This window comes from Anguilla rostrata, chromosome 9 (assembly GCF_018555375.3).
Source record: "Anguilla rostrata isolate EN2019 chromosome 9, ASM1855537v3, whole genome shotgun sequence".
In the NCBI taxonomy this organism is placed as follows: domain Eukaryota; kingdom Metazoa; phylum Chordata; class Actinopteri; order Anguilliformes; family Anguillidae; genus Anguilla; species Anguilla rostrata.
Window position 1 is genome coordinate 19,193,745 of NC_057941.1, and position 23,763 is coordinate 19,217,507.

The window sequence follows — 23,763 nt, forward strand, 5'->3', positions numbered from 1 at the left end:
ATAATCTGAACGCATTTTCTGAGACCACATCAGCCAGTCCACAGCACATAATTCTGCAAAGTTAACTGAAAGCATTGGGGGACATTCTGATTAGATTCCCTTGTGGTGTGAGATAATGTTATAATGAGAACATCCTCAGCCTAATAACTTGTTTATTGTTCTAAGCACGTTTTGTCAAAGTCAGAATGACAGACAGATAAATGTTCGAGGCATGTCATATACAATCTCACTAGTAACATCCCCTGGTAGTTTATGTTTTGTGTCCATCACATCTAAGAATGTTATTAATGTAAATAGTATGTTGGGAAAACGCACTCTAAATTTCTTTTGATAGCTGATTGATAAGTATCTTAGATTTAGCGCAATTTCACTAATTTTTAAGTCATCTGGATATTTCATGCTATTTACAATATCAGCTGATCTATATGCTGTAAGCTACAATAATGGATCATTTACTTAACAGGGTTGAAGGTAAGCGTGGTCTGTCTGTGCTGTAGTCTGCATTTCTTGATGGGCTGTGCCCCCTTCTCCTTCCCCCTTCTTACAGAGATTCAGGCAGAGTAACAGTGGAGCAGACCGTCCCAGACACTATTACCAAATGGGGAGCAAGCGGGTTCTGCACCTCTCCAGCAGGATTCGGCCTGGCCACCAGCACAAGCCTCACGGCCTTCCAGCCCTTCTTTGTGAGCCTGACACTACCGTACTCCGTCATCCGTGAAGAGGTGTTCCCACTGAAGGCCACGGTCTTCAACTACCTCTCCAAGTGCATCATGGTGAGACACTGCTCGCTGCACAGCCATGGCTATACCACGGTTTGCTGTGGTTCCGAACAAAAATCAGTAAAGAATGTCTCTATCTAAACAGTGAGTGGTTAAGTACTGAAAGCATATATATGTATTCCAATGTTGGTTAAATCTCATGTGATTGCTAATGATAGGGGTAATAAACCAAATAAGTCAATTGAGTATTTCTCACAGAAATTAAAGACAAATCATGTTACTTAGCAAAGACATATATTCATTTTTACACTAATATGTTCACTAGATGCGTAAAAACCGACAAGCATAATACCTGATACACAAAGTGGATTTAAAAAAAACATTATTTCAGCAAATTCAAATGTTCCATGTGGCCATCAGTGATTTTATAAGCCTCTGTAGAGAAGGAGGCATCATTATCTTGCAGTCTTAGAGAGTTGTGTCAGCCTCCATGTATTGATATTATATTATTATATTGAATCATATCATTAATTTGATTCAGGTTCCATATCACTTCCACCTTTCTGGTCTGTGGTGCCTGAAATGGGGGGGACTATGTATAAAACGTGCTGTGTCTGCATGGGTTTCTTCGGGGGACTCCGGTTTCCCACAGTCCAAAGACATGCTTGGTTAATTGGAGAGTCTGAATTGCCCCTGTGATTGAATGGTGTGTTTGCCCTATGACGGACTGGCAAACTGTCCAGGCTGTATTCTTGTCTCTCGCGCAATGCATGCTGGGATAGTTCAAGTACCCCCTGCGACCCTGACCAGAATGAGCAGGTATAGATAATGGACGGATGGATGAAACACAGTTTTGCAGTTTCAACAACTAAATCTAACTTGCCAATCTTAGTTTACCAAGTCAAATGAAACAAAGCAGGTACTGATAATGGATGGATGGATCTGTCAGCAGGCCAAGAACTGCCACTGGTGAAAAAGAGAGACAGTGGGGGAAATGTGGCTTAGATGGGCTAATGAACTGTTCCCATCATCAATTCCCCTTCTTACTGTAAGTGGTTTTCCTGTTTCTCAGGTGCATGTCAGCCTGAGAGAGTCGGCACAGTTCACAGGCCAGCCGTGCGACGGCTGCCAGTACAGGCGATGTCTCTGTGGCGAGGAGAGTGAGACCTTCACCTGGGTCGTCACGGCAACCACTTTGGGTCAGTCACAGTGCCCCCTCTGCATGGCAAATTATGGGCTCTACACTGGGCTTAGTGTTTACTTATGAAAATAATAATTAAAACATTCTTGGGTAAACAATATATTATCTCTAAAGCCAATATAATATTATTGTGTGTTGGATAGGTTTGGACTATAACTGAGAAGTACCCAGATTTTTTTTTTTCATTTTAGACCTCCTATCCTCTGGCAGCTTTTCATGAGGCTCTGTCTTTGCACTCTAAGGTCGAGTGAACATTACAGTGAGTGCAGAAGCCCTGAGCACTGAGGAGCTGTGTGGCAATGAGGTGGTCACCGTGCCTGAGAGGGGACAAATCGACACCGTTGTCCGTACACTGCTTGTGGAGGTGAGAAACCAGACGGCCATATATTTATTAAAGAACTGACAACCCATGGGTGTAATGTGTTCCCAAAAGAATAACACTATCTCCACTTTCCAGTAAGTCTAAAGGTTGTGAATGGCAACCAAAAGTAAAAAAAAAAAAAAATGATTGTGCTACTAAGTTAAATCAGTCAAATTAAATTGGTCACATTAATGGGGAGCCATGAGGTATCTTGTAGTAGTGGGTATAAAATATATAGAAAATGTGGTAATCATTAAAATAGGAATTATTACTAGCTATCAAGTAGCTATCAAGATAGCTATAGAACCTTCTTAGTTGCTTCCTTGCTAGCAAGCTGTGTCCATTACTGTGTCCATTAGCTTTTCAGCAAGAGAGACCAACTCTCAAGGCAAAACTGAAAAAAATAAATGAGATTGGATTACTTAAATAAAAATAATTAATTTAGCAAGCTGGTAAACTGCATCCACCAGTGTGCTAGATGACAGTAAACTAAACTAACACTAAACTAACCATCCATGTTCACATTCCTTCCTGATTCTCCCCATATTAGATCAACTAATTGTTTTTATAGAAATTCAATTGTACAATTAGTCACTGAAAGTTAAAACACAATTATTTTTATTTCAACATTTCAACTTTCACAATCATTTTCACTTCCAAATAATAGGTTTAGATGATCTGGGCTTCTTTGAGGTAAAATTGTATCTCGATATGATGCCATTGAATACTTTTAACATGGAGAACAAAACCTTAACAATGAAGCAGGTACTATTATAACCGATAGGAATGATCGAAAATAATTTGAAATGAGCCATGCTGAAAAAGCCGGAATGGTCTTTGTACTAAAACTTATTACAATCCACTTTTAAAGATGTATTTTGCTTTTTTAATATGAGTTTTACCTGCAAATGTTGTAAAGATTATTCAACAATATACATTTATATGTGAAAAATATTGCGGAGTGACATGAAAAGTGTATATTTACTATTTCATATTTTACCATGTTTGGAACTGTACAGCTATGTTATAGAGTACAGTATTATGTTGAGGTTTTAGACAGGGCATGTTTATGATGTGGGCTGATTCTCTGAATGTCCTGATCTCTCTCTTTTTCAGCCTGAGGGCACAGAACAGACCATCAGTCACAACGCACTGCTGTGTCCTCAAGGTCTCCCCTTTCCTCTCTCCTACAAATAGAAAAGCATCAATGCAAAAATGTAACAAATCAAGAACACATTTACATTTTTCATGTATATGAAAATTTAACATGATGATATAGTGTTTATATAAAAAAATAAGCATCAGTTAATAGTTTGGTGCATGCAATTTTAATTTATAGGAAGTGTTTTACTGTGAATTTAACTTAATGTAACTTTTTTCTTTTTTTCAAAAAAAATTAGAGGTAAATGAAAACGCCTTTTATTATTATTATTATTATTATTATTATTATTTAACAATTTTACTCTTCAATGGAATCATCCCCTTAATAAGGAATATTACCAGCTGTGTGGGATTGTTTCTCAGTACAGTACAGTGATGACAAAAAAGTTGTGTGTGGTTCTTGAATCTTCCTCCCTGTTGGTTGTCTCTCTGTCCAGACGGACCTGTGGAGAAGGCCGTTTCCCTGGAGCTGCCAGAGGTTTTTGTGGATGGTTCTGCCAAGGCTTCTGTCTCAGTCCTGGGTGAGTAAATTCTCTCCTCCTTCTGGATATTTTATATGTGAAATCAAGACCAACTTAATGTCCACATTCAGCTCTGTCTGACCAGTTCACTCAGAATTATGGGAGTAAAGGATTCCAGTCCTCCTATGTGTCTAGGAGGCAGTTCTGTGATATCGATAAAACTGCTGTTGATGAGTGTGGAAGCAAGTATGTTTTCTCGAATTCCTATTATTTTACTGCAAAAGAAAGTCATGAAATAAAATCATTACTGCTAAGAGAAGCTGGAATTTGAGGTTTAGTTGCTGCATGATTATTAGTTAGATCGGCAAATGTTTAGAATAGGAAATGGGGATTATTCTGATTTTCTTTTAGCTTTGAAAAGTAAGTAGACCTTGAATTGGAGAGAGAATGCTTATAGGCACCAAAGCTCTCTTTCCATGCTAGGTGATATACCTGCAGTTTAGTGGAACGCCACTTGCGTTCCAGTTGACAAAACTGTTTAAGAGCCCATGTATGTTCAGTATACCAAGGTGCAAGTCTCTTCTCAATAACTGTTTTACTTTATAATGGAGCAGCTACATCATGGGTTTTATGTAGTGCAAATGCCAATCCCTCGGCTAGATCATTGATAGACAAGGAGGAAGCTGAAACATCTAAATCAAAGTACTCCAAAATGGTTTTAATAAAGTTTGTAGCTGTGGTAGTAGTAATAGTGTGACCTAAGTACATCTTAGGTTCAGATGTTATGGGGTGAGCCAAGTGTATGTGGGTGGATTACAACATCAGGAGACTATGACCTTAACAGATATTGTGCTGCGCAGTTGAGTATTTCCTTAATATTTGAATTTAAAGCTGATTATATTTGCTCATGACTGACACCCATCCATGTGAAATAGAATGTTTCATCATACTTGAAGTGTAATTCCTTATTCACCATGTATGCAAAAGTATAAAATAATGCACCTCCACAGAATAATTTATTGTAACATTTGGTTTTGGTAATCATGTGACATCATGGCCATAACATTTTAATTACAAAATTGGTTTATGATAAGGGACTGCAGAGTGGCTAATTTGGTTTGTGGGTATGGGCACCATGCTCTGGTGCATAGATGAGCCCCACAGTCTTGGACTGTGGCCGGTAGACTTGGCGGGGGGGCAAAGCACTACAGCTGATTACATTGCCCAGTGTCAGGGTCTGGGCCCTGGTCTGGAATCAAGCAGCGGCCGCTGCGGTAAGCGCTCTTGGCTGTAACTACAAGACCAGGCTAGAGCTGGATGAACCCAGCTGTAGAGATGGCACAAAAATAGAAAATCTAAAAGGTTTTACTTGGCATAAAAGTAGTAATGAAGAAGGAAACAAACAAAAAAAAAGCCAACAAAGGTTCAGAAAGTCCATTAATAAATCCCAATACAAAGCCAAGGCAACTTGAGAAATAAGCAGCAAGCAACACATTGGCTTGAACTCATGCCAAGGCTGAGCAGGCTGAACACAATATAAGCACCTTATAAGCGCAGGTTATTCAAGCACATGAACAATTAGCAAGCCAAGATCAGAATGATCATTCCTGGTAGCTTACGACCTCATTAAACTCTGGTGGGGATGACTTCCCCTGGTGGACAGCAGGATAAAAAAACCCGACATAGGTGGGTTCAGTCGCTCTGCACTCATCTGGTGACCCCAGAAAAAAATAGGTTTCGATAATCAGTAAATTAATTCCACTAAACAAACAAAGTCTAAGGATCATAACAACAGAAGATTTAGTAGTTTAGTATGTAACATACAAGTTGTAATTTTGATTCCCAGGTTGGACTTTATTGTTGTGCTTTTGAGCAAGGTACTTAACCTGATTTGCTTAACCTAACCTGCTTCAGTAGACAGTGCAAAAACATGGTAACAGTAAAGTGAAATTTGTTATTTTTGCAATATACTTAAGTCATCTGGATTTGAGATCAAAAGATGAATATGAGACAAAATTACAGACAAGCGGCTTTTATTTCATGGTATTTACATACATGTTTTATCATTTTATAGAAACAGTTGTTTTTATGTAGAGTCCCCCCATTTAAGTTGTTTCTGTAAAATCATGAAACACATATTCTTGTAAATACCATGAAAAAAAATCACTCTGCTGTTACTGTTATTACTGTTATACTAACTGCATTATCCTGCTGTATAATAGTAAAAGGTGTTGGTGGTGAATCACACTCAAGTAGAATACCCTTTTGTCTGTAATCATTGTAGATTAGATGAAAATATGCCTTGGCTTTATTTAATAATATCGGGTGCCGCATGCCATTTTCGAAAAGTCTCATACTATTCACATTTAGTCACTGTGGATAACCCTTTCATTGACTTTGAATGGCCAAATTGAGTTTGAAATCATTATCAGTTTGTTGACTATTCTGTTGGGTATGTGACAAGCAAACCAAAGCTAAGGCTTTAAGATAGCTAGCTGTGTGTGTGTGTGTGTGTGTGCGTGTGTGCGTGTGTGTGTGTTTTTGTGGACATATGGATGTGTGTGTGTGTGTTTTTGTATGTGTGTGCGTGTGTGTTTGTTGTGGGTATGTGGATGTGGGTATGAGAGAGTGTGTATTGAGGTTGAAGCAGGATTGTTTGTTGGGCTTGATTTGAGTATATGTGTTTACCAGGTGTCTACCCCCTCTGACAGGTGACTTGATGGGGCGTGCCTTAGAGAATCTGGACAGACTGCTGGCTATGCCATTTGGCTGTGGAGAGCAGAACATGGTGCTTTTTGCCCCCAACATCTATATCCTCAGGTACCTGGAGATCACAGAGCAGCTGACACCAGAGATCAAGAGCAAAGCCATTACCTTCCTGGAGAGTGGTGAGAGGGGCAGGGTTGGGCAGTAGAGCAGATATCTCATTGGCTGACTAGTAGATAGGGGAGTGATCACCACGGAATCCAACTTATGAATTTCCTCTAATTTCTTTATCACCATCCAAACACATGAACATGCAAAGATGAAGCTTGATTGTTTATGTTCTCTGTAGCGGTGTAGAAAAGAGGGGTTCCAGCTTCTCTGTAATCACTGTTTCCTGCAGGATATCAGCGAGAGCTGAACTACAAGCACAATGACGGCTCCTATAGCGCCTTTGGACAGAGGGACTCTTCAGGGAACACCTGGTCAGTCTGAGTGTTCACTCTGCCTCCCTCCTCAGCTTCACACTGAGGAGGGAGGCCCATCACTGCAGTTCACCTGTGCACAGACACAGCAACCACCATTAGAGTATCTGCATGTGCAATTTTGTGTCATTAAAAAAATAATATCAACCTCACGCAAATGAAATGAGATTCACAAATATGTTTTGTGTTTTACAAAATAATTGATTCACCAGTATGTTTTTTCACTCACAAACAAAACTCTTCCAAAACAGATAAATATAATAATAAATGTTAATTTCTTGACACTCATAACTTCAAACAAATGTGCAAACTTATCCATAATTTTTTCTTCACTAAGTCTACTCTAGGCGACCAGATTTTAAGACATGCTTTTGCTGACAGCCACATTACTTAGACCAGTTACAGCACATACAAGCTCACTTCAATGAATGAAGAGCTAATAATAAAACACTGACAAATACACACACACACACACACACACACACACACACACATAATGTTACAGTAACAGCAGCAAGCCAGATGGAGTAAAGGTTTACACAAAGCTATATCCATAACATAGTTAAGAAGCACTAACTGGCTAGAATCCACACACAAAAGCACACACATATCTCCCATTCTAGCACAAGGATTTAGAGCTGACATCTGCTGTTCTGTATCTGTGTGTCCAGGCTCACTGCTTTTGTGATGAAGTCTTTTGGAGGTGCAACTCGATACATCTTTATTGACCCAAAATACATCACCAGTGCCAAAGTATGGCTCAACCATCAGCAACAAGAAGATGGCTGCATAAAGTCTGTGGGGAAACTTTTTGACAATGGAATGAAGGTGAGCTGAAAGTGAATACACAGGAATTTACACACGTGTGAGCGCAAACACACACACACACAATCACATATAATCATGTGCACACCTATAGTATCACACACACACACACACACAATTGCACAGCACACACAGTATCACACACGTATGCTCATTGGTATGGTGAAGAATGCTCTCTTACATATTTTAGCTCTCCCCCCGAATGTGAACATAATTATTCTTGCTGTCTTCAAGGATCTTTGAATATTTTTGCTTCTGCACTGTCACACTTACAGTAGCTTCTCTGCTTGTCTCCAGTACTCCCCAGGCATTGCAATGGTATGTTCTGTGTCTACTTACAGGGTGGAGTCAGTGATGAGGTGATGTTGACAGCCTATGTTACAGCTGCTCTCCTTGAGCTGGGCACTAACAGCACTGTGAGTACCCTCCAGCTAACCTGGACCGATGGGAGTCCATATTATCACCAATCTGTACCAGCTAAGAAACCGCCGTCTGCTTTGCAATTATTTGAGTTTTGCAAGTGCTCAAATTAGCTTGAGTAAGTGCATTGCATTTTCACCGGCTGGGTCAATCAGAATTGCCATCTTTAATGTAATATCTTTTTGTTCTTTTCATTCTCGTCTGATTATTTCAAAAGTGTCTTGTTTATATAACCAATTTGGATCAATAAACAGCACAAAATCATGACAAAACTAGAAACTTTGGTTGTTATGACTTCAAAATAATGGTACTGTATGTATACATTTGGGATTGCTATGTATAGCCAACTACATTGTTTATCCAGCTGGAGACATCTGAAAAGAAATTGCATTCAGAGCAGTTACACAACATCCTATCCTTAGCTGTGTTTTAAAATCTTGGAGAATCAACTGGCTGAATATGGAGTCACACTTAGCTCCATGGGAGTACTGTGGATTTGTTTTGCCATGTCGCTGAGTACTGAACAAAACCAAAACAAAACAAAAGCAACTGAATCCAACAAAAGCAACTTTAACCAGCAGTTCATGACTGAGTTGCTCAAGCCAAGATTTTATTAAACACATTCAGTGAAATATAGGTAAAACTGAATATGGTAATAAACATGCTGTACATACAAGTACATATTGTACTATTTTATCAGACTTCATATTCTTACACTTATTTATACATTTTAATATAGAGCTCCTCTCTTTTGTGTGTCAGGATCCCATGGTGAACAGGAGTCTGGCATGTCTGAGACAGGCCTCAGATCAGATCAGCAGCACCTACGCCACTGCCCTGCTCTCCTACACCTTCACCCTGGCTGGAGACAGTGTTATGAGGGCTCGTCTCATTGACCGTCTGGACAAAGTGGCCATAATCACAGGTATCTGCCCCTTACTCTCATGCTTGATAGTTTCCAGCACCACAGGTCCTGTTTCATTAGGACTGGAAGCTCTTCACTGTTTCACTGTCAGAGACAGGTGCACCTTGAAAACTGCAGCTTATTTCTAAAGTGTTCAGAGTTTTTCACAGGAAGGTTTTACCCTGATAATATTTAAATGACTTTACATAAGGAGTATACTATCAATCAATCAATCAATCTTTATTTGTTTAGCTCATTTTGTGCAACTGAATGCAATGCAATGTGCTTTAAATTGTAAAAAATCTGTAAAAAATCAATAAAAGTGACATAGGCAATAAGACAAATAAAAATCAGTAAAACAACAAAAGTATTTAAAACGTTGATGAATAAATAAATAAATCTTTTTTTTTGCTATAACATGTGACAGTATGTTTCTGAATACTTCTATGAATTCAAGGGGTGAAATGTGTGGGTAAATAGAAAGATGTGTTCTTACCTGTGCCTGCTTTTTAGAACAAGGCCGTCACTGGGAGAAAGCTGGGGCTTCTGGAAAAGACTCTCTAGCAGTGGAGATGACCTCCTACATGCTCCTAGCCCTCCTCTCTGGGCCTCCCCTTTCTGACTTTGACTTGGGCTACGCCACCTCCATTGTTCACTGGCTGACACACCAGCAGAACCCCCACGGCGGGTTCTCCTCCACACAGGTTCTCTATCGGTTTGCTCTTTGTTTCTCTTTAACTTTCTATTGTACATCTCTTTCTTCTTGTTTTGTAAGCTACCATCTCTCTTTCCATCCTTTTCCTTTTTTCCCTCTCTCCTCTCGTCCCTCTCTTTTCTCCTTCTCGCTCATTAGGACACAGTGGTGGCTCTGCAGGCTCTGACGCTGTACGCTACTGCCACCTTCAGTAAGGGAGGTGCCAGCACAGTGACGGTGACCTCTACTGGTGGATATAAAAGTCAGTTCCATGTGGATGAGCACAACAGACTGCTGTACCAGGAGGAGCAGCTGCAGGAGGTGCCTGGAGTCTACAACATTAAGGCCAACGGCGAGACTTGTGCATTTGTGCAGGTCAGCACTGGATTCTGTAGTAGCGGTAACTCTGCTATTATCACTACTGTGCCCACTGCCACCTGTGGTACTGGAGTGTGGGGGCAGATAAAGATCAGAGGTCTGGAAATCCTGATCTGTAAATGGCTTTTGGGTCCAGATCAATATTGCCATACATCAAACTCATGATTGAAAATCAGGAAACTGTTAATATGTGGTCTGTTTTGTTTCTGTAGTTACTGTGATACAAACATGTTCCAGTCATTTCTGTCCTCGTCAAATGTCTTTCTCTCTCTTTCAGATTACTCTGCAGTACAACATCCCCCCTCCCCCAGACTTCTCCTCTTTCACCATCAGTGCCAATGCGACAGGGGTCTGCAGCAGTGCAAACAAGACATCCCTGACAGTTTTTGTGCATGTTAGGTGGGGTTTGTTTCTGTTTTTACAGTGATCCTACCAGGTAGTGTGGGTTACAGGTACTGCAGTCTTTAATGCTTGACTTTAGACCATAAAGCCAGCTCCTGGCTGAACAGTGATATGGACAAAATGTATGTAATCTACTGTTGGAAAGCAACCAGTAATATTATGAGCAGTATATGCTGAAGCTTGCTCTATATAAAGATCTTTGGTTGGATGACACACCTCACACACTATTTGTATTAATAAAATATACCCGCTTTCATAACACAGAAAAAATTCATGGTTTGCTAATGCCTGAATGGCAGAATTTTATTATAATAAAAAACAGTATGATAAATAATATTTGCAGCTTCTTGGCATTTAAATAAATTATAACCTTATTATGTATGCATATCTCCTGTCCACAATATGGTGTTATTTAATGTTTTGATTAAGCTAAATATTGAAATAAAGGCTTAATAAAACATTAACTTCACATATATGGTTGTCACAATTGCTTTATTATCATTATTATTATTATTATTATTATTACTATTACTAATACTAATAATAATAATTATATGAATAGCAGTAATCATGTAATAATGAATCATAACAACAATTAGAACAATAAAATAATAATAATAAGAATATGAATAGTCGGAGTCATATGATAATCATAACAACAACGATATGAATCATAAGAATAATGAAAAAATAGTCATAATAATAAATTATTCTAAAATGAATACATTTCCAAGCTGTTGCCGGGTTTTCCAAAGTGAGAGAGAAAAGAAACAGCTCTATTTGTTCAACAGGTACAATGGTGGGCGAGAGGAAACCAACATGGTGATCATCAGTATCCGTCTCCTGTCAGGATTCCTCCTGGATAAAAGCTCACTCATACAGGTGAGCAAATTGTCCAGACATGGCAGAATATCTCCTTCAAAATAAAAGGAATATATATTTTAAGGGGCTATTTTCTTTGCAACACTTTGAAATATTGCTTGTTTACTTAGTGTGAGACATGAGAGAATATGTGTATGAATTCCTTTGGTGTTATTATGTATTATGTGTATTATGTGTCATTATTTGTTGTCATTGAGGGTGTTTATTTATCTGAAACTTCCATAGTCTACATAAATAGGCATAATTGCAGTTCTTCACCAATAAAAGCAAATCATTGTTCATGTGTTGGCTACTATTTGTGTGATTATACTATTCTTCTTAGTGAAGGCCAGCTGTTGCACAGATGCAGTTTATACCATTCCTGAGGATATTGTAGGGGTTAGAGTCACAGACAGTTTCAAGGTTAAATGAAGTTTTGAGGGGTATGTTTTTTCAGTTGTGCCTGGATGACAATCCTCATGTGCATGTCAGGAAATCTTTAGAGAAGAGGGCAAAAATACAAATTGACCTACGTTTAGGGTTTTATTATTTGGCCACAAAAAGAAGTATTCAATTATTAAAATAATAAATGTAATTTTATTAAATACTGTCCTTTAATATGTATCATTTCTGCAGCTGAAAGCTGATCCCAGTGTGAAGCGTGTTGAAAAGGAAGAAGGTCATGTGATCATCTATCTGGATGAGGTAAGAGTACAACCCCAAACAGTTCTACTGATACTGCCCTTTTTTGAAGGTTCTGTTAACATGTCCCAGGTAAGGCTGCTGGGTGGCTCATCCTGTTAAGGCACTCTTCTAATGGAACCATGTGCCTACCAGGCTAGTATTGAATGCAGACCACGTCACTGGTGACTGTAGCTGGCAGCTCATCAGGGTGATAAACGATTTGTGCTAGTGTCATCGAAGGAGGGGAGGGATTCAGTTGACCTTTCAGGTCTATAGAATTTAATCGCGCTCTAGTGAAACCCACTGGCTGAATGAAAGACCATAGTCTGCCTACTGAGTTGCAAATGAAGTTTCTTCCTCTGGCACATGTCTATGTGAGCCAAATTTACAAATTGCAAAGTGATAAGAAGTTGCGGCTGACATCACATGCTTCAGAGGAGAGCATGTTCTTGTCTGTGCTCCCCCTGATGAGTAGCTGAGGTTTTATCAGTGAGTGCTATGATTGGCCATTCCAAAGTGGAAGAAAAGGGTGAAATGCATAAAGAAAACATTCCCAGGGTGTACTTGTATTATCATCAAGGTACCCTGAATTATAATGCACTGCTTTGTAAATATGAATAATAATTACAGAACGTGTAACCTATAAAAGGTTCACTGTTGATGTAGGAAATCCAAAATAAGAAGAAACAAAATCTGAAAAAAATGGTTCAAACACAGTTTGGAATCATATTTGTCCCATTACACCAGAATGAAAGCATCTGCTGTGCAAATAAACAATATTTAAACATGTGAACAAACGAGGAATGCCAATCAAGTTTGTAACCGAGTTTCAAACGTATTCACACAAATTTTATATATATATAAAAATATATATTTTATATTTTTTAAATATATTTTTCTTTTTTTATATTTTTCTTTTTTTCTGAGTGAATCTGGGGGTTTACCAAAATGTGCTCAGTGTCATAACTACAATTTCAGATTGTAAGAAACCCAAATACACCAAATGGCACATTGAGGTCACCAACAGGAAGAAACCAAACTCATCATGTTGAAATCACCAACTGCAAGAAACCCCTCTGAAAAGCAAACAGCGGAAATATCTGAGTCTCGTGTAGTCTTACCTGGTGCTACTGGAATGGGATTAATTCAATTTATTTCATCCCGATTATCTGACTGCAAAATAGTGTTTTAACCTTTACTCACTGCTAACAGTTAAGCATAGATGGAGGAGACTGCTGTCCTCCAGCAGTGTTTCTCTTCATGGATCGCTATCTAACGCGGACATGTCTTTGGCTTGTGTAGCCACCATAAATACAATTGCGTATCCTGTTATAACACTAGTGTTTAGGTGAGTGACTACAGGGTGCTAATATCCTGGGTACCTGGGTGTATGTTAAGACCTTAAAACTGCTAGGTGTGCAGTGGTCAGAGTCAAAGAGGAATGCCAGGTTAAAATGAATGCAGTTGAATGAAATGAATGAGTGTTTAGTAAAAATGATAATATGCAATGGCGTAAAATGTGAGTGGTTTGGCTATACGTGTGATGCATAGGAGACCGTGTTAACGTCTGTACATATGTACAAGGAAAAACCCCAGGTGATCAAATAAAAACACAATCATGGCAACAGTACAACAATGAATCCTGCTTGTACCATCTCTGTAAGCATGTTTCCCATGACTTCGGCTTTCCAACAATACAAAACCTGATTACACAGTATTATGGAACACCTAAGTTTTTCATTATGCTGATCCAATTGGATGTTTTGCAATTGAGCATCATCTCTTAATCACTCTCGCTGACTCCCTGTCAGCACAGTAAACAGTCTTTTGGGGTCTGATAAGAGGAATACTTCTGTGAACTGCCCTACAAGATGGTGAGCTGCTGGTCGTTTTTTGCCTCCAAAAATCAGCCAACTGAGAAAATGTAGTTGCTGCATTGAAGGAAGGCACAGCTAGCACAGCTTATGTAGACAGATTGCAGGTGGCCATATGAATAGACAAGTTGAAAAATGTTGAACGATGATGTAGGAGAGACCACACCATTAACTCAAACTCTTTCCCTGGGCAAAGCTATGAAGGGTTATGCGTCTCCACAAGGGATGGCTGGCCCACAGTTGGCCCTTACTTTCTCCACATTCAATCAAGAGGTCTCAACTTAAGTCCCTCATGTCAGTAATTCTAAAAAAAAGTCTGTCATATCCCAGTAATTCATTTGACAAAATTAGGAAATTTATTGATCCAGGGCATTGGCATTGCATAACAATGTACGTACAGTATTACTGAAATTCCAAGTTTTTGCCTTCCCAATAGCTGAAGAAAATGGCGCCCATGTCATACTTTCTGGTCATTGTGGAGGACATACCAGTGAGGAACCTGAAGCCTGCAGTGGTCAAGGTTTATGACTACTATGATAAAAGTAAGATAACTTGCTCACTCTTCTGTATATCTCTCCAAATTATTCCAGAATTTCTCCATTTTCTATAAAGAAACCACTCAACTCAAAATTCATTAGTGTACCCTCAATGTTGCACTATGACAGAGGTGGGCAATAAGGTCCATAACTGTATCTGGCTTACTTTTGGACTTTTATACGTTTATACCCTCTCACACATTTTACCCACATTTCTTGATAAGCGCACAAATTATACCTAAAGACTGTTTTTTGTGTCCCTTTTTACTATGACCTATTCTACAAGTGAATCAGTGTTGGTGTACAGCCAATTAGCTCATTTAGCCAGGGTAACTGCAGAAGCAAAAACCTGCATACACACTGCACTATGGCATACATCAAAATGTTTACCATATAGTTCAAATATACCTCATTAAAGGTGTGCATGCACTATATTTTATGTTTTTTATAATGTCCAGCAAATATACAACACATATAATTAAAAGATTTCTATATTACTGGCATGTTGAATTTCAGCTGACTTTTTATTGATCATGTTTGAAGCAGCTCTCAATATTTGTGTTTTGTCATGCAGAAAGGTTTCTTTACTAATGCAAGGTTTTCCTTGTCAGGTGATGAAGCGGTGAGTGAGTACAGCTCCCCCTGTGCACAGAGTAAGTACTGCACTACCAGCGACCAACTTTCCATCAATGTTTCACTATGGCAAGCCCTTTAACATTTAATATCTTCGCTTGATTGTCCATAATTACAGTGTAGATATCCTTTACAAATGCATTTTGACTAGTCATAATTACAATGTGACCAGTCAGAATGATAATTCAGGATATCTGCAATTATAATCTGACTAGTAAGAACGACCTTCGGTGTGTATTTATTGCATGCCGCTTTGGATAAAAGTTTGCCGAAGAAAATATATCGTAAATGTAATGTCTTGCAAACCAAGTGTGATCAATTTTGGTTGAAGAAATAGCGTTGGCTGTTCGCGCAAAAATGTAAGAAAATGACATGAAGTGGAAAGCGATGGTGAAACAGTCGTCTTTTTGCAGACAGTAACTCATCTGTACTTATAGTTAACAGCTCCTTTTCACGTACGGCCCGCAGCATTGAAAACCCTAAGACGCTTGACTCTGGTTCTGGGGCCTCGTTTATAAAAATGTTCTTAGATTTATTCCGACAGTGTGCTTACGTTCGATTCATAAAAGATACTGAGCATAAAAAACCTTGCTTACAGAGGTTCTAAGAAGCCCATTTGTAACTTACCCACCTGTGATCTAGAAATATCAAATTAACTTAAAATTGACGGTACCTCAACGTGCCTTACAATCCGCGATTTCCCCTTATATAATGCTGGCACGAATGAGGGTTTAGTCAGGAATAACCATGGACCAAAAGTGAAAAGCAAACTTTTTGGAAGACGAGATCACGGCAAGGGTAGAGGAGATTGAAGACAGGCAACACGTATTATTCAGTGGACTAAATAGTGGGTTGACAAACAAAGCCAAGCAGGTAGCTTGGGGGTGTGTTGCTGCTGCAGTGAACAAGGTGGGGCAGCAAGACAGAACTGTGGCTGATCTGAAAAATAAATGGTCTGATCTTAAACTGCAAGGGGGAAAAATAGCCATAAATAACCAGCAGGAAAATCACTTGCATCATGTCTAGACTTTGCGTAGAGATAAGATCATTTCCACGTCAAAGTAAGGTTTTAGAAATAACTACTTATGGTTTTCTGCTTAAGTCATACTTAAGATCAAAATTGATCGTAAGTCTGTTTTATAAATGAGGCCCCTGGTCTAACATGCTGGTCCCTGTGTTAGTAGAACAAAGACTTTCTTGTAATAAGGGGCACGTTTTTGATACCTATAACTGCATTTTGACGAGTCAGAATTGTAATTGAAGATATCTATAAATGCATTTCGACTAGTCATAATATTAATTGATATCTCCAAAATAAGTGTCTCCTTTTAAGATATCCTAATTTTGTAGATATCTTAAAAGGACTTTTGACTAGTAGTAATTCAAATTCAAGATATTCAGTCATAAGATATCTACAGTTGTATTTTGACTAGGAATATCTTCAGATATTTAAAAGACTATTTAGATATCTTAAATCATGAGAAATCAAATATTTCTTTATTTGAAATTATGACTAGTCAGAACTAATGTGGCGATATCTCAAATCTGTGCTATGACTAGTCATAATTTAAATGGAGATATCTGGAAAACGTTTTAGGTAGTCAAAACTGAATTGTAGATATCTTTAATCAGAGGTTCCATACAACTTAATGGCAAAAGTAAATTCAATCTTACTAGTAAAACTCTAATTAAAGAGATACCTTAAATTAGCATTTTAACAAGTCAAGTTTTAAATAAGAGATCTTAAATTAGCGTTTTTACTAGTTATAAATGAATAACAGATATCTGCAATGTGATTCTGGTCACGCTATTACTGTAAATGTTAAAAGGCCTTGCCATAGTTCACTGCCTGAGCAAAATAATCTGCAAAGTCATATGCAATTGCTTTATGTCCCGAGTACTGTCGTCTGTAGCACTTCAAATGTCAGTGCTGCATCCACTGCTCTATATTGTGCATAAATACAGTTCCCTCCAAAAGTATGGGAACAGGAGAGTGAAATTTGTTATTTTTGCAATATACTTAAAGCATTTGGATTTGAGATCAAAAGATGAATCTGAGACAAAGGTACAGGCAACACAGCTTTTATTCATAGTATTTAAATCATATTTGTTTTATAATTTTACAGAAACAGTTGTTTTTATGTTGAGTCCCCTCATTTTCCAGCTATGCAAAAGTAAGGTGAACAGATGTCAGGTACCCAGGTGTTGCCTTTTGCATAAATTGGAGACATATAAAAGAGCAGTGAGTATCTAGTCTTAGTTTTATGATAATCCATGCAGAAGGAAAACACCTGAGCAAGTCAAACTGTCAGTCATCCATTAACTTACTTTTGCACAACTGAAAATGGGGGGACTTCACACAACAATACCTGTTTCCGTAAAATGGTAAAACATATATGCATGTAAATACCATGAACATAAATAGTAACACTCACTGTTCTTATTTTCTCCCTTCCTCCTTGCGCATGTGTATGGTTTTAAACTTGTGTTTTTGGTGTCTTTGTTTTTGCTGCTGAATTGTAAAGCACTTTGAGCTGCATTCTGTGCATGAAAGGTACAATATAAATAATGTTCATTCATTCATTCATGAAATTAAAGCTGTTTTTTATACTTTTATCTTTGTTTTTTATACTTATGCTTTGTTCTCAAATGGCTTAAGTATATAGAAATAATAACAAATTTCACTCAACCAGTCCCATACTTCTGAAGGGCACTGTATTTATACCACAACTTACATTAATACTTTATTTTGAATAGACAAGCATATGTATTGTTCCGCACAGTAAAAATGATTCTTAATTCAAGGTTCATGTTAATACACACATTACACATACTAGGATCAATGTTACTTCTCCAGAACTACTGGTTTGTTCAAATTTACAAATTTATGTAGTTTCAGAATATCTTTCCCGTTTTATTTTCATATTTTGAACAACCCGTCTTTTTTCCTATCTGCTGTACAAGAAATGTAGCACTACGCTGCCATGAAATGTCCTGTCAATGTAGGAACTATATTTTTGGTGAATGTACAAATGCCCAAATGTTATCATTTGCACTTGATAACCATTTTTTTGAATATTTGCAATTTAATATGATTTATGGTAAGTGCCATGGTCTAAGTGCAATGAACCACTCAGGCCATGTGGTTCTCGTGATATATAAGCACATTGTTGTGTTTATGTTGCAGGTGATGACTTAAACCAGCTGTGAAAGGTGGAGATTGGACCAGCCACATCACTCACATTACGCATCTCTTCAAATTCCTCTTATATTTAATTCTCATCATTTTAATTAAGTGGTAATGGAATATTACATTTAGAATGAACCTTTGAGGAAATCATCTGTTGTGTCAACAACTCATCACAATTTGCTTGGCTTCCAAACATTTGGGACATTATCCATTAATAAAATAGAAATGACATTTTAATGGCAGTCGCTGTGATCTGTAGTTAATGATTTGATTAATCAAGCAATCTTTTATTCACACGCTCAGGGCTGGTGTGGCAGAGACAAACACAAACTGGTGTTTTCCAAAGGAGCATTTGAACAGATTAGCCTGCTCACTATGTGGGGCTGGGCAGTGTGAGGATTTTCTGTGTTGGCTGGTGCTTGCTATGCTATATCATAGTCTACAGTGCTGCTCATGTAACTCTCTTTTTCTCAACCATAACACAAAGAACATATCAAGTCTTTCAGTTAACTTTACAGAGACATGAGAGGATTTGGCTAAATTAGATGATGGTTAAACCTGTTGCTGCCTCACATTCCTCCAGTACTGCACTGCTATTTAGCAGTATTCAGAATTCAGAATACATGTTTCAGTCAAGAAGAGGACCCTGTACAATCCTCAGCCAAGAGTCACTGATTCCGTGGGGTTTTTTTTAAAGTACCACATACACACGGAAAATACGGGTAATTCCAGCAAGCATTTCCACAAAGTTCCACAGTCAAATCCCTGGGATAAACAAATACATAAAAGGCACATTAACGAAAATAATATTTTCAAAGAGGAACATTTTTTACTTTCTCAGTTCATTCGATCAGAACAATGTCCACAAACTTTACTCTTCCCCATAAAATCCGTCCTCTGAAGGAACAGTCCTGGCAGTGATTGCAGGGAGGGGTAATGAGGATTTCTCTCTGACTTTTTTTGGGTGAAGTAGTTGCTTCTTTGTTGTGTACCTGTGCACATTTTTGTGTGTGTTCACCTGACACTATTATTAAAATTCACAACACAGTAAACCCAGTAATTCATGCTTTTCCCATTGGTGCCAGTTTTAAAAACTAAAATGGGAAATTGACTCCTTCCTGAGCTGTTTTCTTGCTTTGAAGGATTTTATTGTCCTTATTTCTAATATTCTGTAATGTTTGTGTTCTCCAGTAAAAAAAAAAATTATAATACAAATTCTATACGAAAGATTAAAAATTATTGATTACAGTCAAAATGATGTAAATTTCCTGTACTGTTTACAAATGGCACCATAGATCTCTTTCAAACATGTCCCCAAATGCACTGCCAGTTTATATTTCTGCTAGATCTTAGTTTTAAGTGTTAAAAAACATGTTTAAATAATTAATGAACAACAAACTCAAAAAAGAAAATACTGTTATTCAGATATCGGTCCTTGTTAGTAAAGGACAGTTGCCCAGATAAAATCTCTAAATTGGCATTTACAACAGGGCCTTGCATCAGGGCCACAAAACCACAAGTCAAAAGGTTTTAAATTACTGTTTTTCTTCCAGAACTCCCTTTTTGATCCAAGCAGAAAACAGGTTAAAAAAATCACAGATAAATGATAAAAAAGATATAAAACTGACTGAATATAAAGGCTGTATTTCCCAAAACCCGGAGTTTCCTGTACTGCTGGCCATAAATTATGGGGCCCCAGTCATTTGACAGTCTTGTCTCTGATTGTGGCACAGGAGTGTTCACTTTCAGTTCATAAATTGCGTGTAGCCTTCGGCTCCTGTAACTATGACGTCCATCCAGACCCTCATGGCTTCTGGGGAGGGTGCCACCATGTAGTAGAGTCGGTCGTGCGTCTTCACACAGAAGGTCAGAGAGGGGTTGGGACTCTGAAAGCAAAAAGAGAGGTGTGGCTTTTACCAGAGACTGTACTCAGACAAATGTTAGGAGCATTCAACTACGCAAAATGGACACGTTTTTAAGAATCTTACTTAAGAGTTTAAACCCTTTCCTGTTAACTGTGTTATTCACAAGTTGTGAAGAAACCCTCAACAATCACTGAAAACACTGAGGAAAAACTGCTGATATTGACTGAATTACCTATGCGCGCAGACAAAATTTACTGTAGGCACGATGTCAGTGTTCTGTTCAAATATTTTATTTACATAAACCCCCACAAAAACCTCCCTCACAGTGAGTTAGGGAACTAGCTAAGTGAACATAAGATGGATAAAGCAATGATAGCCATTCACTTTCCACAGGAGTCACATATAACCTTGGTTTGTATCATTAATTCACTTCCTCTTGGTTTTCTGGGCTTGTTTTTGTTTGGACAAAGTACCAGGCAGTTACCATTGCTTACTTCACTGTATTTGTTGTCATAAGCCATTTGACCACCCTTTTGTTGTTGTGTTCCTTATAAAGTTGATGGAATGCTCCATTCCATGCTTCATTCAAATTCAACTGAAAAAGAACCAGTTTGCCATTGTTGTCTGCATAGTTGAATGTACCTAAACTGGCTTCTTTCACGATCACAAAGCCATCCAAAAAAGCCAATGGCATTTGCATTCACCAAAGTGTAGCACAGTTATCAATGTTGTGCGGCAAGACCATACCCACTTATGACTGCATTCAGCAAGACCCTTCAACACGCATGCTTTTATCTGAGACTCTTCAACAGGCACAAATCTTCAGTCACAGTCCCAAAATACCAGCTCAATGCAACCAGACACAAAAAACTATATGCTAAATTTATATAAATGAGCGTATAAACTATACAATACTGCAGGCAAAACTGCAAAACAGAACCCTGAATGCACAGAGCTGAATTAAAGAAGTGTAAATGCTTTAATTAAGGATTTACAGTCAGAGGCATAATAAGACTTTTAAATTTAAAAGCAACAATTTAAAAAAACAACCAAAGCTTTTAATTAAGTAATAACACCAATTAGGACTTCTTCAGAAGCTGGTAAGGGCAAACACAAAAGCCACACGAGTTGATAAGCATTCAGGACAGACCTCTCTCTGAAACTGAGGAGGCAGGAGCTCAGAGAGTTTCTGGAGGAAATGGATAAGAGAGTCAAATGACACCACGCACAATCATACACACACTTCCTCACACACTGATACAAACTCGCACACACTTTAACTCACACAAACCTGCATGCACTCATACACAGACAATAACACATAAACATTAACAAACACATTTAAAATCACAAACACTCTAACTTGCATGCATCCAGGCAGAATATGTTTGTTGCCATTTAATCACTCCTTGTTTTTTTGCAGGAATTAACCACATGAGGCTGATAAGTATGAGAATCATGAGCAGTCCAAAATGTGAAACCTACATTTGTTATCACATCAAATTTAAATATGACTGCATGTGTCTACTTCTTGCCAAATACATGTGCACGAATCTCTCATCAAAGATTTCCTTTCATTGATGTCTGGACCCTGAGTTTGTCCAATAACCACAGGTATATGTAGACTGATGCAAGTCAATACAGTATGTCCTGCTAAACTATAACAAGGTGTATGAGCACTACATCCTCATAATATTGAAGTTGTGAGACCCTTAGGCTAGCACAGCACTGTTAGAGCACTAAGGAAAATTAAGAATGTGATCTTCAACAATAATACCCGGAGCAACACAGCTCTATAGTCAAGTTATTCTTACTGGCAGAAAGGACGTGCTCGCAAAATCATCTGCCCTATGATAGGTTCATATACACAGATCTATGTAATGGCTTAGAATGTAGGCAGAGGTAACTCCTTTGTACGCTTCCAGTCAGTGGTACATACATTGACCAATTTCAGGTTGAAAAATCCTTTCTTTGAGGTCAGCCAGGAACAGTACAGAAAAGACAAGGGGGCCAATGACATGGAGAGAAAGATGGAAAGAAAGATGTGAAAGATGAAACAGAAAGATAAAAGAAAATCTAAAGAAACCAAATACATGGAAAGTTTTATCCGCTTTACATGAATGATGTTAAATTAAAAAAAGTTCAAATATAAATTACCTTTACATTGTATTACAACATGTAAATGTTGGTTGTATTGCTATTAAAATGTTATTAAAAATAGTAAACAAACTATTTTATATATCGGAAATGTTTAAATGTACTAATATATAGCATGCATTTTAATATGCAAAATATATTAATATACATGTAAAATATAAAATATTTATATTGTCATATTTTTGCATATGCATATTCATGTTTTTGGGACATATGAAATGTATTTTATATACATAATGTCCATATACACTCCAAAATTACTCACACCCTTGATTAATATGAGCAAAACAAAAATGTTTTTTTAATTAAAAAACAATGCAGGTAAATCAGCTATATTGTATGTTCAAAATCTACGTTCAGACTACACTTCCATTCCAACAGAAAGGGTTTCCAGAAAAAAAAACCTCTATTGAGGGAAATCAAATAAATAATACATCTGTCTTAGCTAAACTTGGGACCTTTGAATTGAACTGGGTGTTATGGTCAGATGAGACCAAACATGAGTCCTGCGCACTAGTGGTGGGTTCAGAGCTTGAAGAAAGATCAGGGCTCAACAATAAACCTTACAGACTGCCCATTCCTTAATATTTGTACCAACTAATGTCTCAGTTGGTTTCACATAGGCTATTTACTCGCAATAGAAACAGCTATTTACTGAATTATAGTTAACATTTTTTTTTTTTAATGGTAGCGATCTGGCCAACTCATCTTTCTTTATTTATTGCTAGCAAGCTAACTCAGCAAATAAGAGAACCAGCTAACTAGAAATCAGCTGACTATATTATTACGGCTATAATTTTATCCTCGGTTAACCTGCAAGTGTTTTGTCTTGAAATTCAAAATCCCTAGGCAAAGGACAAGCCATCCATGATTTCCAACATTTCACATCTGTAGTTGGTCTACACCACAAATAAAGATGTAGCTCATCCATAATTTGGTGATGGCGATTGCTTTTCATATTTAAGAAAGGACTACATTTTCTTCTTACCAGTGCTTTAGAATGACTTTTTGACACTCTTTAATGCAACTAGTTGGTATAATCTCCTTAATAAAGTTATTTATTTTGGCAGCTGGGCCAATGGAAATATGCCTGGGGCAAGAAAAACACAGACCTACTGGCCCGACTGTGGAAAAGAACATTACACCCATGATGAAATATGGTGACGGATCTTTGATGTCATGGTGCTGATTTCATGGGGCATCCACTGGTCGAAGGTCCATGGAATTCCAAAGATTATGACTTCCAACA

At 37.9% G+C, this 23,763-nt stretch overlaps 2 protein-coding genes across 24 annotated transcripts in view; one reads left to right on the plus strand and one right to left on the minus strand.

The window, feature by feature from the left end:
• The window catches only part of LOC135262555 (alpha-2-macroglobulin-like), a 33,254-nt gene extending 14,525 nt beyond the window's left edge, over positions 1-18,729 (plus strand). Inside the window, exons 20-37 of the mRNA XM_064349568.1 lie at positions 548-773; positions 1,792-1,918; positions 2,163-2,284; positions 3,398-3,449; positions 3,880-3,963; positions 6,615-6,791; positions 7,010-7,091; positions 7,763-7,919; positions 8,258-8,332; positions 9,099-9,261; positions 9,754-9,944; positions 10,094-10,309; positions 10,590-10,711; positions 11,506-11,596; positions 12,212-12,280; positions 14,570-14,675; positions 15,281-15,322; positions 18,490-18,729. Of these exons, the coding sequence (XP_064205638.1) occupies positions 548-773; positions 1,792-1,918; positions 2,163-2,284; positions 3,398-3,449; positions 3,880-3,963; positions 6,615-6,791; positions 7,010-7,091; positions 7,763-7,919; positions 8,258-8,332; positions 9,099-9,261; positions 9,754-9,944; positions 10,094-10,309; positions 10,590-10,711; positions 11,506-11,596; positions 12,212-12,280; positions 14,570-14,675; positions 15,281-15,322; positions 18,490-18,512 (2,125 nt within the window). The 3' untranslated portion in view covers positions 18,513-18,729. The remainder of the gene's footprint in view (positions 1-547; positions 774-1,791; positions 1,919-2,162; positions 2,285-3,397; positions 3,450-3,879; positions 3,964-6,614; positions 6,792-7,009; positions 7,092-7,762; positions 7,920-8,257; positions 8,333-9,098; positions 9,262-9,753; positions 9,945-10,093; positions 10,310-10,589; positions 10,712-11,505; positions 11,597-12,211; positions 12,281-14,569; positions 14,676-15,280; positions 15,323-18,489) is intronic.
• Positions 18,544-23,763, minus strand: part of phldb1a (pleckstrin homology-like domain, family B, member 1a) — an 82,676-nt gene continuing 77,456 nt past the window's right edge. For 14 of the 23 annotated variants that reach the window (XM_064350899.1, XM_064350898.1, XM_064350901.1 and 11 more), the window contains 3 exons: positions 22,297-22,326; positions 21,508-21,546; positions 18,544-20,378 (listed from right to left, as the gene is read on the minus strand). In XM_064350899.1, coding sequence (XP_064206969.1) covers positions 20,238-20,378; positions 21,508-21,546; positions 22,297-22,326 — 210 coding nt within the window. In that variant the 3' untranslated portion in view covers positions 18,544-20,237. Of the gene's footprint in view, positions 20,379-21,507; positions 21,547-22,296; positions 22,327-23,763 lie in introns of those variants that run through there. The other 9 variants (XM_064350896.1, XM_064350893.1, XM_064350907.1 and 6 more) reach the window with 5 other exon arrangements.